General features: G+C 34.5%; 3 protein-coding genes across 3 annotated transcripts in view; 2 read left to right on the top strand and 1 right to left on the bottom strand.

Moving 5' to 3' along the window:
• The window catches only part of LOC134854384 (cullin-associated NEDD8-dissociated protein 1-like), a 277,297-nt gene that overhangs the window by 81,760 nt on the left and 178,445 nt on the right, over nucleotides 1-17,092 (bottom strand). The gene's annotated exons all lie outside the window — the stretch shown is intronic.
• On the top strand, nucleotides 10-1,809 carry LOC134854393 (N6-adenosine-methyltransferase non-catalytic subunit-like). The gene has a single exon (XM_063870624.1). It carries the CDS (start codon nucleotides 58-60, stop codon nucleotides 1,735-1,737), a length of 1,680 nt encoding a protein of 559 aa, XP_063726694.1. The 5' UTR covers nucleotides 10-57; the 3' UTR covers nucleotides 1,738-1,809.
• LOC134854746 (large ribosomal subunit protein uL29-like) lies at nucleotides 1,989-2,366 on the top strand. The gene has a single exon (XM_063871104.1). It carries the CDS (start codon nucleotides 1,989-1,991, stop codon nucleotides 2,364-2,366), a length of 378 nt encoding a protein of 125 aa, XP_063727174.1.

Genomic DNA, 17,092 nt, shown 5'->3' with positions numbered 1-17,092 from the left:
TTCAGATGCGGAATATATAAGTTTCAAAAAATGAAGCTTTGAGACTGGTTTCTTAAAATGCCGGAGTATCACGACCGCCCTGAAAGAAGTGATTACCGTGATCATTATTCAAAACCACGTGGAGACGACAGATCTAGAAGTCCCTATTCGTCACGTGATAGATACCATCGTGGGTACCATTCTTACCATGGGGACAGACCACCAAGACCATACGGTGGGGGGTATCGAGGCACTCGCCCCTACTTTCCGAGAGGTGGGCGCTTCGGCGGTTTCCGCGGTCGCTTTTTCAGAGGCGAATATCGTGGAGGTTACGATACGCGGAGGTTCAACAGGAGTCGTTCAAGGTCCCCGCATAATAGGAGATATCACTACGACAGGCGTGAACGAGCTGTTGACATAAATACTGTTCCAAATTACCGCTCAGACACAGGAAGCAGAGACGATCCTTTAGTTCTTGATGTTCCGGACTTCCTAAACGAACTGAAAAGACGCTCGGCTGTTAGACGAAACGCTTTGACTAAAGAGTTTGATGTCGATAACTACGCTACTGCATTAGCTATGTGTAACTCTCCTTTCCCTGGACAAGAAAGAAATGTGCGAGATGTCGTTGACGAATTTTTAGAAAAATCAAATAGTTGGCAGTTTCCAAGTTTGAAGTTCGAGAACAAAAATGAGCTGACTTCGGGAACAAAATCGGAAAAGGGCAATCTGAATGAAACATCAGAAAGTACAGATTTGAATTCGACTGCAGAGAAAACAGATGATTCAGATGACGATGACGAATCTTCTAGAAGAAGAAAGTTTAACCCCTCCTTGAAGCCGAATAATGACTACTCACAGCATTACGTCGACTCCGATTTACGCCCTCAGAATTTCGTACATGATAGTGGCTATGAAAACCGTTTTAAAGAGTACCCAAAGTTGCGAGAATTAATGTATCTTAAAGACGAATTAGTCCATCAAACTAACACGCCTCCAATGTATTTGCATTGTGATTTGGAAAAGTTTAACTTAAAAAGACTTAAAAACCAATTTGACGTCATAATGATTTCGGCACCTCTAGTCAACGGATTTAGTCCAGAAAGCTCCGATCCTAAATTAAAACACTGGTCGTTCGATGAGCTATCACACTTGGATATTGAAGCAGTAGCTCCTAATCGAGGTTTCATTTTCATGTGGTGTGGAACTTCGGAAAACGTCGACGATTGCAGAGAATGCATTCATAGTTGGAACTATCGTAGATGTGAGGATATTTGTTGGATTAAAACTAATTCCAAAAATCGAGATACCCCAAGAAGGTATGAACCAGGTACCCTATTCCACAGAACGAAAGAACATTGTCTAGTAGGTATTCGAGGAACTGTAAAGAGAAACCAAGACGGAGATTTCATACATGCTAATACTGATCTGGACTTGATTCTATCGGAGGAAGCAGAGTTTGCGAGTCACGACAAACCAGAAGAGATTTTCAAAATAATCCAGCATTTTTGTCTTGGAAGAAGGCGTTTGCATTTATTTGGAACAGATAAAGATATCAGACCAGGATGGTTGACTATTGGTCCAAATGTAACTGGATCTAATTTTGATGCTGTGAAATATGCCAGTTGGTTTAACAGAGAACCAAATGGTCATTTGACAGGGTGCAGTGATAGAATTGAAGATATCAGACCGAAAAGTCCTCCGCTAAGATCAAATGACAACAGTGACTATAAAGACCCAATTCCAAATACATTATGAAAAACTTCTTTTTTTTTTCTTTTCGTTGATATAGTTGTTTGTCCTGCATTAAATTATAAGTTAAAATAATGATTTTCTTAAAACAAAAATACTGTAAAATTTTTCAGAAGTTATTCAAAAAGAAATAATGTGCAAAAAAATCAGCGTTAGAAGGTAAATTCAGCGTGTAATATGTAATTTTTTGAGCAAAATTCGTATTCAATAATGCATTTGCCTAAGCTTGCATTGCATTCATTTTTCAGGTCTTTGAGATGTCTCAAAAGAAACTTACCACAGTCGGCATGCGTGCCCTGGGCAAAACTGAGCTCAAAACAGAGCTGGACAATCTGAAAGAAGAATTGCAACAGTTGAGAACGAGTCAAGTAACCGGCGGAGTCCAGAGCAAGTTGGCCAAGATCAAGACTGTCCGAAAACAGATCGCCAGGATTTTGACGATTATGACTGACAAGCAGAAGCGAGCTGTGGCGCAACAGTATGCCGGAAAAAAACTGATTCCATTGGATCTGAGACCGAAACTGACCCGAGCAAAGAGGCGAGCTCTTACCAAGAAGGAGTTGTCGATTAAGACTAAGAAACAGATGAAGAAAGACAAGAACCGACCTCGTCTCACTTGCGTCTACAAACCATAAAGCATAGTGGTTGGTTTCGAAAGAAAGAGTTAGAGCGGACTGATAGACTTCGAGTTCTTGTTTTTCAATTTGATAAGGATGTTGAAGGAAAATTCAGTCTTGTTCATTCTCGTTTTTACTTAATTTTGCCGCTTTTTGCCTGTTTTTTTTTGTCTCATTTTGAGAAAAAAAATACATTCAATGTTTACTGTAATTTTACCGTTTCTTATCTTGGGGCGTATCATACCATGCGTATCACGCACAATTTAAGCATATGGGTGTTAAATATCAGTATTAGTGGCAAGATGCATTGTACTGATTCTACGATCATGAAATCTGCATTAAACCAAGAAGTCCGTCCCCCCACCAATAAGCGAACTTGGGAGTTGTTTTTGGTTCTTGCTTTTCATGACTACTGCCTCTACTCTTGATGAAAGCTGTTTGGTCATAACACCAAAATGTGGCCATGCAAAGTAGACAGGGAGCATTTTGAAGAAGTGTTGCAATTTTTTAAACGCCATCTGTAATCAAAATCAAATTTGAAAAAGTATCAATTTGAAGAGGCACAACTTTCAGCTGTGATATGTTACAATAGGTGGTAGTTTTGAGTATGCTGTGTTTATTAAATTTCAGAACTATAATATAGTCATTTAATTTTCAATCACTTGTACTAAGACTAAGATAATTTTTCTGAATAAATTCATTACTCTGCCAAATGAAATGCTATTCAAAATTTCACATTTCTGAAAATTTGGCTTTAAAAATTTTTGTAAATGTGCGACGCGTAACATAAAGCGATCCAGATATGGAAATTGAACCTACCTTCTATTGTAATATATCAACCTTTCAGACAATTCAGTTTTTAATATCTTTTTGCTTCAAATAGAACTGCTACAATTTTTGGTAAATTGAATTGCCCTTGAGAAAGTCGAGAAAGACTCCTTTTAACATGAAAAAAGTAAATGTAATAAAACAATAAATTTTTTTATAGTATAAAAAGTGAAAATTCAGTCTTATAGTACACCAGCGTAATAAAGTGATGCATCATTGATTGACAGACTTAAAATGACGCTCAGTCTTGGGTTAAGCTTCCCCAGGTAGGACATTTATCTCACGATTTGTCAACAAAACTGTCAACTTTAAAAACACGACAGTTTAAAATTAGCGGCAAAAGAAAGATTTACGCGCCTAATAACACTCGTGTCGTGCTAAATGCAAGCACAACAGAGCAAGCGGTCGCTAATCGCCAACGCTACGTTTGAAGCTAGCTTTCTCACTTGCTAATTAAGTTAAGTCTGCTAAAAGATTGGCCTGCTAAAATCCCTAGCACCTGGCCAAAATGGCAATTTTGAAACCCGCATAACTTAACGAAAAATGATCACAAGTAAAATATCTTTTCAAATTTAAGCTCAGGACAAGAATACCTTTTGAATGATTAAAATTTAAAAAACCGTCAAAAATGTCTAGTTGAAAAGTCAAAATTTGTCTGAAAAAATCCTACCCGAGCACAAATATTCCGTTTTTTTTTCGATCGAAAGTCGGAACAAGAACAAAAAAACGTTAAAACACAATTTCTGTAGTCTTTGAACTGGCCAAGTAATTAGATGCTCAAAAGACATCATGCAGCATTGATAAAGGATTGTTTTCACTCCGACTAATAGATTGTTCTGATTATCAAAATGAGAGCTGTCTTCGATTTTTTTGTTCAATTGTGAGAGAATGTTCCTGCTATCAGAGAACATTTGCGGTATCAAGTTCACATCCCCCCCCCTAAAAAAATACCAAGTTAAGATCCTCCATCCCAGAGCTTGATTTAAATTAAATTTACTAAGCGCTGCATGTAAAATGCTCAATTCTGATTGGCTGAAAATTCCAACTTAGAACCAAGTTAACATCCCACCCCCCCCCCCCTAATGGCTTTCGGGGGAGGATGTCAACTAGGTCCCATTTGCGGCTATTTCTATTTTTGCAGGCGCCTGAATATGTGTTTTTTTTTGCTTTTGACTTCATTTTTTTTATAAATTGTTTTACAAATCCTTGTTTTGCATAAAATTGTTTTCAAAATCTTTGATTAGTTGAACTTATGTCGGCGGCGTAATCCTTCTTCAGCTGAAAGCTGCAAAAAGGAGCGGCGGTGAAGTGGTTACGTCTCCGACTCTCAATCGAAAGCTCGGATGTTCGAGGCCCACTACGATCCGTGCTCGTTGCTTGAGGATGAGGCAACATTACCCAGCACAGAAAAATAACCAAAAAAATGCATGTAGTACTTAAGCAGGGGCACAACAGCGGTTCGCCGTGGTGAGCTGTACAGCTCGTATGTTGGTCCTTTCCCTCGTCAATAAGTGGTCTTATTCTTTATATTAATCCTTTTTTAGCTGAAAGCTGCTATATATGAAAAATTCAATCAATATAGTGCAAGCTATCTGTATAGACAGACATTTAAGACCCACTAATTAATTTTACGAGAAAGATTGCTTAAAGAAATTTGATGGAAAGCTGAGTAACGACCGCTTTTGCCCGGAAGAAGATTAAAATCTTCATAATAGACTGTTTGAATGCAAAAAGCAATTACTAGAAAATAGTTAAACTGCTTTTTTTTCAGTGCCTATTTAAGCTTCAATAACCTCTCAATTTTAGCGGTAATTTTAGCGGTCTTCAAGTTGAAGTAAAATTTAATTTTAGTGGATAAAAAAACAAGCAGTTCCTTACATCTAACAATCAATTTCCAAGTTGCCGAAAAGCAATGTCGTTTGTGCCGAATTCAAATTTTTTGCCTGTCTGCAAAATATGTATGAAAATCACATTTTTTGGTCCATGACGTTCCTTGTTCATATGCACCTACATATAAAGTTTCACTATCGTAGAGCAAGTTTAGTAACAGACAAATTCACTTGAAACTCTTAATTTTAATTATTTGCTTGCATGATTTTTCCTGATATTAGTTATACAACTTGAAGAAAATTTCTCAAAAAACGTTTTGTCTCTCGAAAAATTTTAAAAACTATTCCATTGTGAGAAAAAATCTCGAGGAAAAATTTAGCCTAATACTGCGCATCTAGAAGAAAATTTTAACAATTGTCACAATAACAATTCCAATTAGCAGACTTGCTCACCTGATTCATCACCACCAGTTCTTAGTTTCGTTTTTCTTTGAAAAAATAACTAATTACGATGGAGTAGAGTAATTGTTTTGGATGCTGAAAAAACTAACAGCGTTGAGCTGCACACACGAAAAATGTTTAAAACAAGAAAACTTTTATAAAACTATTTTAAAAATGAAATCTGTAAAACAAATTAAGTTGAAACAAAATATTTAGGATCATTTTGGCTCCGTTTGTTTTGAAAAATTATGTTTGAACTAGAGTATTGACAAAGTACACTTTTTTGCAAGCGTTAATTTTCAGAAAGAATCGCTTGAGGCAGAACTAATTTTTTGATTTAGAAAGAAAACTAATGATTTTTCGCTGAGTTTTGGAAGTTTTTGATTTTGTATCCCTGCAAATTTTTTTGTAGTTTTAAATTGCTTCAGAAATTTTTTTTCACAAAATTTTTAATCATGAGTAGTTTTTGATTCCAGTACTCACTCTGTTAAGCAACCGAGCGTTTTCTTGTCTTTTGACTTTTGAACCAGAGTTTTTTTATATCTCTGTGTTCCTCCAACTAAAAAACTGCCATGCCGATGGTGTTGCCATCCTCTAGTCCCTGCGACCTCCAGTTAGTCCATGTGCATGCATATGTTGGTTGCTCTCATGACGGCAAAAGAAATCCAAACCCAACACATAATCTGGCAAAGTCGGTCCGGTCCCACTTTGCACTTAAACTTTTAGCAATTCGCTTCAAAAAGAAGGTAAACTCGGGTGCCAAGACTCCGTCCACAGATGTCACAAGTGGAGTAAATGAAATGTGCCGATTTTTGCTAGCTGATGCATTCGCACCAATATCGAACGACGCCGCTGACTGCCTGTCCCAAACACCATGATCCATAAGATCCGCAACTAATGCTGGAGTACCACGTTCACCGTGTGCGTTCTTGATGGATTCCCTTTCCACGTCTTTTTAGAGCATGCAAGCCGGATCTCTTAGTGCATACCGAATTTCGTTGTGGCGTTGTGTCACCAATCCACGTTTTTTGCTCGTGTTGATCAAACCCTTCCTGGCTTGAAATAGAAATCTCAAGGCAAGATTGTTGCTGCTCGGGAGGTAGAAAAAGCTACGTTTTTCCAGCTAAATTAGGATTTTAGCGATCGCATTCCGACTTCTCCGTTCTTTAAAACCCATTTTCAAATCATATTATTTTGTTACGTTCTTAAATTCCAAAAAAAATTAATTTGATTTGATTTGCCCTTTTTCCTCTCCGATAAATCAAAAAATCGAAATTTCGTCTTCTATTCATTCCGTTTGTTCTTCCAATTGTCTAGTTATGTCATAGGAATCTTACCTTTGAGATGTTTAACAATCAATGTCAGATGTTTTATTTAAGAAAATGTTCATTTTTGTATTCTCAGATAAAACACACTAAACCAAACCTAAGCTTTATAAAAAGGATTTTTGTATTATTTTGGAAAAACAGTTTGTCAGCGAAATACTAGACTTCTTCCCGTAAGAAATTTTCCTTAAACTAAAAAATTTCCAGGCTCGTTCCCGGTTGGCCAATAGGTAACGTGAGTGCTGTTGGGGTCAAGCCTCGGCATTTATGTTTGTATGAAATTGAATTTTTTTTCCGGCATTACCTGAATTGTGGGACTTTTGTTTGTATGCTCAAGTTTTGTCGACTTAGTTGTCACTGATTTTCCTGCGCTGTAAACAATTTTCATTACAGTTGCAAATGTTGTTCATTGTAGCTTCAGGAGGGACATTTAACGTTTTTGGGATCAATTAGTGTCTGCTCAAAAATTATCGGCTTTGTTTCCGTTTTGAACGACACAATTATAGCCATACCAGACCACAATCGCATTTTTTCCTAAATTTTACTAGGGAATTATATTTCGTTGAAGTAAGGCTTGAATGATATATAGTTACTTTTACCCCGATTAAAAACTTGATAATTGTAATTAATTTTTCAAAATGAATTTTGTGCGGAATTTGTCGTCTACTACATGCAATTCAGCCAAAAACTCATGTATTAAAAACAGTTCTGACTTATCTAGCTTGCTTTTTTGATAACCAGTTGTTATCAGATGTTCTTGCGTGTAATTAACTCGTGATGGTTTGTTCTTACATTAAAATTATCTGTGCTTTCAATATTCTCAAACAACGTAAAAACTGTTCAGTTCAGCGGTCAAAAGCTTTTGAGAAAACATTTTTGATCACGATTACTTATTAATTTAGCTTAAAAATCGCAATGTTTCCGAATCAGATATCATTTTTTCTGTTATCAATTCAAGTGTGTTCAATTATTAATTTTACAAACTGTCAACCGAGTTCCCCGTTGAAAATTTCTTCCGTTAATCATACATCACCGAAAAATGAGTCCGATTTGCATTTGTTAGAAACAAAGTGTCTGTCTAAAACCTTAATCCTGTTTACATACCAGCAAATAACTCCTTCATATAACACAGAAAGTTGCATATAGTATGAAAACGTCGTACAGTATAAAAAAAATTGTTTGAAATAGTTAGTTGATATGCAAGTAGCACAGAATGTCCCGACGACGCGAATTTTTAAAAATAAGAAAATATTTGAAAAAGTTTTTGTTGTTTATTTTTATTTGTTAATTAGCAGTAGGAGACGGAATTGGTTAATTTCAGATTCGTTTTGCTCGACACTGTGAGAAATTTTGAGGATTTTTTTGGAATCCAAATTAGGATCAATAGGGTTTGAATAAGATAACACACTTGATCCTATGTGAGTTTTTTTGGGGGGTAAAAAATTGGCCAAGAAAAAAACACCCTATGCCACTAATTCTTTCCAACCCTGGATCAAAAGATGATGGGTGTCAATCTGGATTATCTGTCTACTCTATTCTAAAAACTCACTCCTCTTTGAACTCCCTTTTGATTTGTTCAGAAAAAGAGGTTGGCAAAATTTCAAGCATTTTGAGAAAAAATTTGTTCAGTGTGTTTTTGAAACGTCATTTCCAAGAATCCTAGACTTCTCGACTTGTGCAACTTTGTTGTGTTTTAAGTCAATATTCTTTAACAAAACGCGAGAAGTTACCTATTGCTCGGAAGCGTTTCAGTTTCATGACTCAGCAATTTCAGATGGAACTTCGCCCATTTACATTGTCGGAATCTCTCTTGTTGTCGGCTTTGTGATATTTCTGGTTTGTTCCCTATTTTGGCTGCTGCTAGTCGATCGAGTGCTAAGTGCTCTTAAAATCGCTTCTGTTCCCTCTATAAGCTCAATATGCAGCCAGCAATCACTCGAAGACCCGAATGAAGATGACCCAAACCAAGCTGCTCTGACCTTTGAGCCCGGTCATTTGAACTCTGCTGGGTCATTCGTGCCATATCTGGAGACAACTTCAGAAGAAAGCTGGGACAGAGTGAACGATGATGACTAATTAAAGATTTCTGAGCTTAAGAAAATAGACAAAAGCTTACATTTTCACCAAATCTCTGAAACGGATACTTTTAGATTTATGTACATATTCTTTGGGTAATGAGTTAGATAAAATTAAACAAAAGTTTTGATCAATAGGGGATCAAGCCCTCTCCCCCCTAAGGGATTCGACCCCTGCTGACCCAATGGGTCACCCCTTTAAACTATTGTGAAATATCAATTTTTGACTGACTGATCTTGAACTTGAACTTTTCTACAATTTCCAAAAAGTTCCTAAAAACGGTCAATATAATGTCTTTGGGGTCTTTTCACTTATTCCGCCCAAATTTCTTAATTTAGCTTTTTTGTAATAGTTAATGTATAAATACTGAGAACAACTGAAGAGAATACTGATAGCACTGGTTGGTTTGGTTTATACAAATGCGATCACTTATTTTTATGCCGACTTCTAAAATGGCCGAACTTCGAGCAGATACAAAAGTGACCAATTTTTCCCTGAATCTATTTTCCGTGTTTTTGCTTTTTTTTTTGTAATCTGGTTAAAACACTGGAGCGTTTTTTGGAATAATTTTGAGTAGTTCACCAAACATTTTTAATTTTAGGCCAATTTTGCTTATTTTTTATTCGACTTGAAGTTGTGAACAAAACATTTTGAGGTGGTACTGAAATTTGATTGGTTAATTCCAGCCAATTCGATTGAAGCAAAATAGTTTCATTTCAAGATGTTGAAATACTGATTTTTGGGCAGAATAACTAAAAAAACGTTTTTGTAAGAATTTGTATGAGCTCAGAAATTCGATTTCGTCAAACTAAAAAAAGTTTCCGAATTTTTTTTGAATATCCGCCTGTCCTAGATGCGCGCCTGTTTATGATGATCATAATTTTTGATCAAAATAGAAACCAGAGCTATTTTCAGTAATCTCCATAAGAAAAAAACCCAGAAGTACTCAATGAGTGCTCCTTGGTCAAGAACACTTTTCCTAAAAGTTTACAGCAAATGAAACTTTTTCAGATCAACGGAACTGAGAGAAAACTTTTACATCACAACATGATCAATAACCTAACCGCACTTAGTAAAAAGAGAAAATAATAGATTAAAAGGGGTTTTATTGCCAGTTTCCATAAGTTTCAAAAAAAAAATGATTATAGTTGATTAAAATTGGATTAGAATGTTATTATTTTTCGAAACAAGAAAAATCGTTATAATCGATTATAATCAATTTTTTTTTGAGTTTTTTTTTCTCCTCGTTTAATTTCGTTTTGTTTTTGTTTTGTTTGGTGTGCTTTTCAGTTGGTTATTTTACTGGGGAAACTGTAATTTGTACATATAGCCACCATGGGATTGAGGAGGAGAAAGGACGGAGGGATGCCCGGTCACCCCTCCCTGCCGACCCAAAGGGTCCCCCTTACACTAATGTTTCCAAAAAGTGCCTAAAAATGCTTTTTTGGTCTGTTTTTGACCAAAACATTTGACCAAACAGGGTCCTTTTAATGCCTTGGGAGAGCTTGGAATCAACTTAGTCAACTAAAAAAAATTTCGACAAAATTTTCTAAATTTATTTGAAAATCCGCCCCCCCCTCTTGAGAAAATCCTAGATCAGCCCCTGTTTATAGCTTAAACTTGAATTAAATTTAGTTTTTACTGTGTTTTCATGCAGAATAGCTAAACTATAATCCATTATAATTAATTTTTTTTGTCAGACAATAGTTTGATAGGAAAAGCAATTATAATCTATTATAATAAATTATAAGAGATTTTCGGAAAAATTATTAATCAAGTATAATTGATTATAATTTAATAAAATTTCACCAAAAATGTGATCATTATGATGGATTATGATTTGTTTAAACGTCTAAAATTGGCGCTCATATTTAATTATATTTTTGCTAAAAGTACAATTATAGTTATAATATAATCGATTATTTTCTCTTTTTACTGAGTGCGTGTATGACTGATTTTTGCAATTAAGTATGCCATTTTTGTTTCTCGATCAGTACTCTTTAGCAAAACAAAAGATGAAAAGTGGCTCTACCTTTTAACAAGACTCGAAAACATCTCTTGCCTTGAGTTCTTCTACGGGATAAATTGTTTCATAAGTCTCTTAACTGATCATTTTTAGGAAAGTAGTCAACACAAAAAAATTGACAATTTTAATACAAATAGAGAAAACCAATCGAGAAAAGACAAATCGAAAAAACTTAACAATCGACTCATATAATTGGTATAAGATTCAATTTTCTCAGCTTGGTCACCAAAAAAAATAAATGGTTTACTTTTGCTGCCCAGGTTGAGGCGGCCGAATTGCATATCAATCGTAATTTTCAAATTGTTTTTTTCCCAACTTTCTGAGTCAAGCATTGTTTGCATTATGTTTTGTCGGTCGATCAAGGTCCGCTGTTGACTATTTCCGTCAAGACTTTCAGCGGGGCTTAGAAAATTAGACGACAAGCAAATTGGACGACCAGAAAATAACGGAAATTAGATGATAGCTTGCGTGCAAGTTGTGTGAAATTTTTACAGATTTAAAATAACTTTTGGTTGAGTAAATACTGGTTTTCCAAGCACAAATCAGGTTATTAATACTAAAGTTGTATAATGAGTACAAAACTAGTTTAGACGATTGGTCCCGCCTATTTTCCAAAAAGAAGAGCCAGCACGAGATTTGATCCGACGACTTGGTGTTGGTAGCCCGATTCGTACCTAGGACTGTTTTGACTGCAATATAGAGAAATAAAAACGCTTACTATTAGAACTGGCCATATACTGTATCTCGGTTTTTATTAGGGACCAAATCATTTCTGTGGGACCAAAAAAGTAAACTAGTACCCTATAACTTATGCATTTCAAAATGGTAACTTTTTTCGATTTAATGTTTTATAATTAACTTACAATAATAATTTTCATCAGTTCTGTGATCATATACTCTTTTTATTCTTGTGTAACTTCATTCTGAACAAAAAGGTCCCGTCTGAATAAATAGGCCCCATTTTCAGCAATATTTTACTCGGAAATCAAATGCACACTTAACCCTTACTAAATCGTTGATCACTGCAATAAAACTCAGTAGCGTTCATTCAAAATCAAAGTCCGGTTTTAACAAAACACTTCCGACAGCTAACAACTGATATTAACTTTTCGCATACAGAACAGAATATACAGAATCAGAAAAACAAAGTGGGTAGGCCAGCAACTGATCAAGCAACAAAGAATGTTCCGTGCATGGATATTAGTACAAAAAATTAAACTAATTATGCCAAAAATAGTACAACAATTCTTCAAATTTTTTTGTTTAAACAAAATAAATATCTATGGTAAAATTCAAAATTCAGATGATTGATAAATTTTCCCATTTACCAGTCGGCAAAGTTGACTGAAAACCAAAAACTTATGGAAACCGATGCAATTAATAAATTTCGTTGCAACTTTGGAAGCAGAATACAGAATCTTGAATTTTAAAAGGAAATTAAAAAAGGATCATTCACAAACTTCCCTGCTAGTTTTAGTCCGGACCAAAATCTTTATAAAACTTGATCTTAAAAAAATAAAAAGCAGCATTAGTTTGTTAGGGGAAGTCAAACTATGCTCAAAATTAGCCGAGACGCTTCAAAAATATCATTTGAAGGTAGTTGCTTATCAACAACACAAAGTGGCGAGTAGGGATCAAGGAGCAAGAAACGAAATTTCAAACAAATGTCGTCAAACGTTAATATAATTCTGTGAATTGCTTAAGATATTACATGACGCAATAAAAACAGCAAAACTCATTGAAATTTTTTTCAATCACATTCACTTGATATTGCAATATCAGGTTGTAGGGTACGAAACATCTAACAAACCGACCTTCTTTCCAAAAACTGAAATGAAGCAAAACAAAAATTTCAAAATTGTGAGTCGCACATATATGAGCCACTAAACAATTAATTAATTATTCTTTCAAATAAATGTGCAAACGAAAATTTTAAAAGGTACAATTCTGCACTCAGAGGTTGAGAGTTTGAAAAATAAAAAGGATATGAGTAATGAAAAAAAAAATGGAAATTGTTCTACAAAGAATGGGTTGTAGATGGAAAACTAATACTACCTCTAGTTGAAAATTTTTTAAACCTAGGGGTCTCAAATTGTACTGCTTGCTTAAGTCATCGCTTGATTAGGCTTATCTGACTTTTCGATGTTCTTCCATATCAGAATTATGTAAACTGATAATTGAACAATTTCTGATATGGAAAGACTTTGTAACCGTTTTTTGAATGTTTTGGTACTGTTTTAGTGCTTTCGTATTTCTCTCAGTTGTTCTCATTTCAGTAGTTTTTGAGATTTTGTTACCCGTTTTCTGCTCACATCCCTTTTCTAGAAGTGAATGCTAGCTTTTTTCTTCATGTCTGATGCTGTTTTGGTCGCAAACATTGATCCTCACTCAAATTTAGCCAAACCGGGCATAACCTTTGAACTGGTTAAAAAAACTCAAGCTTTGTTTTCTAATCAAGAGACTGAAAATTAAGATAATTTTTTTTGGGAGGCGACTAGTCAACTCCATTGGTGGTTTAATTGAAGGCGCATTTGCTCAAGGTGTCGGTAAAGTTTCAATAATACTTATTTCAGTTAACTACAGTATGAATCTGTCAATCTTAACTTATCACCAACACAAGGGAGCGAGTAGGGATCAAGGAGCACGAAGCGAAACTTCAAACAAATATCGTCAAAAATGATATATCTTTTGTGGGTCGCTTTATAGATTACATGACGCACTAAAAACAGCACATTTATCGAAAACTTTTTCAATCATGTTCAAATAAAACTGCAAAATGGGGTTCGAGTGTACAAATCATGAGTAAATCTTCACTCTAAAAAATGAAATGAAGTAAAACCAAATTTTAAGATTTTCTTAAATGAAGATATCAAACTGTTGCACTTTCAAAGAAATCTACAAATCATCCTTTGTAGAAGAATTGCTCATATATGAGCTACTACAAAAATTTGGTTAAGCTTTAACGCAAAGAATTGAATTTTGATCTCTTAAAATGTGCAATTCTGGACTAGATTGCGAACTTGAAAGATCAAAAAATTTAAAAATTAAAACAGGAAAATTTTCACTGGCAAATATTCTGAATGAATCCGTGTAGGACGAAAACATTATTTTGTTTTATACAAACAAATTTTAATGAGACAGTCAGCAATTCTAACGATATTTACTTTTATAAGGATGATAGATCTTATTTTCTTTAAAAAAATGGATTGTTTTTTTTTGGACAATTAGTAGTACCTTTTCGTTGTAACTTCCTAACTTAGGGGTCTCCAATTGTACTGCTTGATTAAGTCATCGCTTGACTAGGCCTATCTGACTTTATGATCTCCTTTCATATCAGATTTATGTAAGCTTACAATTGCACGTTGAATAATATCTGACATGGGAAGAACTTAAAATTATTTCAAAAAAATCAATTTTGAGATTTTCAAAGAAATATAGCTTTTTTTATCTAAATAATGATTCAAAAATAACACTATGTTTAAAAAAATTCTTAAGCAAATAATTGCAATAAAAAATAATAGAATATAACTAATTAAAGTTCAGAAGTTCCTAGTAAATAGTAATTGTTTCACTATTATTTTGGTGTTTTAGTATTTTCTTTAAAATTGTTCCATTCCGTAATTTTTGGGAACTTGATACCCGATTTCTGCTCACATTGCCCTTGTGGAAATGCTGCTCTGGTATTTTTTATGCCTGATGCTGTTTTGGTCGAAATTGTTGATACATTCTCAAATTTAGTTAAACCGGTCAGGTCAAAACACTTGAACTGGCTCGAAACAGTCGAGCTCCATTTTTCAAACAAGAGATTCAAAATCACGACACATGTGTTATAAAGCGACTTATTTCATTCGTGGTTTAATAATTGAAACACGCATTTACTCAAGGTGTCGGAAAAGCTTCAATAATTCTTACGTCAGTTAACTGCAGTGTGAATCGGTTAACCTAAACCCTTTATTAGAATTGCGTGACCTTGATCATTTTGAATTGCCATTTGAACCCTATTACTGGTGCTCCATTAATGGTTAAAGAAAAACGGATAAAACATGTTTGTGATTTATAGTCGTTTGCAGGTAATAAAGTTACGTCTAACACAGGGCATTTAAACTTCATACCGCAGCTACCGACCACCATAGGCAAGTAATTGTGGATTCTTTCACGCGTTTCATAACTTTTCAGCTCTTTGATTGAACTTATTAGAGACTTACTTAAACTAAACTTTTCATTGAAAATTGCTTACCAATGGGAATACTTTAGAGTTGAGACAAAAACGCTTTATAGCTGAGTTTAAATTTTTTTCGTGAGCAAGCTTCTTGTTTTATGAAACGAACAACTTGTTTGATGCGAAGGAGTTTATGGGTTGGTACAGATATTTGTCAGATGACCTACTACTAACAGGTAATTTCCATTTTAAAAACCATTCAATTCTTGCGAAAACCACCGACAACTTAAGTCGACAATGGAAAGCGTAATGAATCTTTTTAACAGGAATTACAATTTTCTGATTATTTGATTATTTAGCACTGAGGAGAATCGCTTTTCTCGAAAATAATTTTTTAAACCGATTTTCGGTACTCGCTTAGTAGTATGGTCTCGTTACAAACCTTTTGGAAAAATGGTCCAGGAAGAAATACAGACAGAAAAGTTTTGAAAAGTGTTTTCCGATTTTTTCCCGGGCCGCAGAAACTGTTTTGCCTTGCTGTGAATGGGCTTTCAGTTAAGAATTTCAAGGTCTGCTATAGAAAAACTACAGATAGGTCGTTTACTACGATTGAGTATATTTTACGCCTGTAATATATTGAGTATATTTTACGAACTATAAAAAATACACTAGTGAACAAATTTAAACGCAAATTTAGGTTTTTACTCTCTAAAATGCTTTATTTCAAGGACCATTTCGGGCAACATCTATTCAGAATTTAACCAAAATTTTTACATCGACCTACTGCAAATAACCTAAACTACAATCTCTGAAAGGTTCAATTTTTCATTGAAAATACTGAGAATGTCAGTTTTCACTATTTGTCACGAGGTTTCTATGGGAGTAAACATTTTTTTGAATGAGCGGAGTAGTAAAAACTGATCATGAGATGTGAAACATTTTATACGAGTAAATTTCATTGTTCAGTGTGATAACTTTCCATAGCTCTGTTGTTTCTTATAACTTCAGGCAGTTGGAGAAACCGAATGCAAATGGTGAAAACTGGCCTTTTCAGACCTGGAAAAAACTAGTAGGTGATGCAAATCAAAAGAGGAAATTTTCAGAGAATGTAGTTCAGATTATTTGCAGTAGGTCGATCTAAAAATTTTGATTAATTTCGGTAGGTTAACTGGCAGTAGGTAAATTTGAGTTTAATTTTGTCCACTAGTGTACTATAAACTTTTTTAATTTCTAATTTTAGCCAAAGAATTGAAATTTTGGATGATTCCGCTTTGTAGAAAACTCAAATTGTAAACCTAACGTAATTTTTACTATTTATTTTCATTACTTAGAATATTCAATTAAATTTTGAGTGGTTAATCGCAACCACTCTTCTGCATGAGCTTTTTGATTAGCACATTAAAAACAGCGGAATTACAATTCTTGCCCATTCCCCAATTTTCTTTTCCAAACGGCGATTTCAATCAGATTTTTCTGTCTAGAACGCGGAATGATGGCTTTTAATTATACTAAGCGACTTTGAAAACGCAACAGCAATTTTTCATTGAATCAAAAAACTGCTTAAACTGAACGCTTTGAAACTTAACAAAACAAAAATTTGCTTCCTGTGATAGATTTGCAAATTACCTAGAATAAAAATTGACAAATTACCTAGAATTTGAGCTCTAGAAAAAAAACGTAAAAAAGGTCCAGGTTTTAACTAAGTTTTCATTGGAACGATTTTTAGTACCTTAATTCCTTAAAAGTTCCTAAAAATCATTGCCTTTTATGGTCAATAAACGGAAAAAAACTAAAAGCTAAGCCATAAACATACCTCTTTTCTCGTTGGATAAAAACTGGATCTTTCTGGTTTATTTTAGGCTTAATTTGCTCTCTTTTGCCGTATTTTGTGTGTGCTTGAAAAAACAGATTTTTCTTTTCGAGAAAATTGCCATAAATTTTTGCTATACGTTAGTTTACCGGCAGTTGTTTCCGAGTTTTTTTTTTGTGGTTTACCAGATTCGCAAAACGTTAATTCGCAGAACGTTAAAAACTATGGAAATGTTTTTTTGTTGCTTTTG

Source organism: Symsagittifera roscoffensis, chromosome 9 (assembly GCF_963678635.1).
Source record: "Symsagittifera roscoffensis chromosome 9, txSymRosc1.1, whole genome shotgun sequence".
Taxonomy (NCBI): domain Eukaryota; kingdom Metazoa; phylum Xenacoelomorpha; order Acoela; family Convolutidae; genus Symsagittifera; species Symsagittifera roscoffensis.
This window is presented reverse-complemented; position numbering and strand designations above follow the sequence as displayed.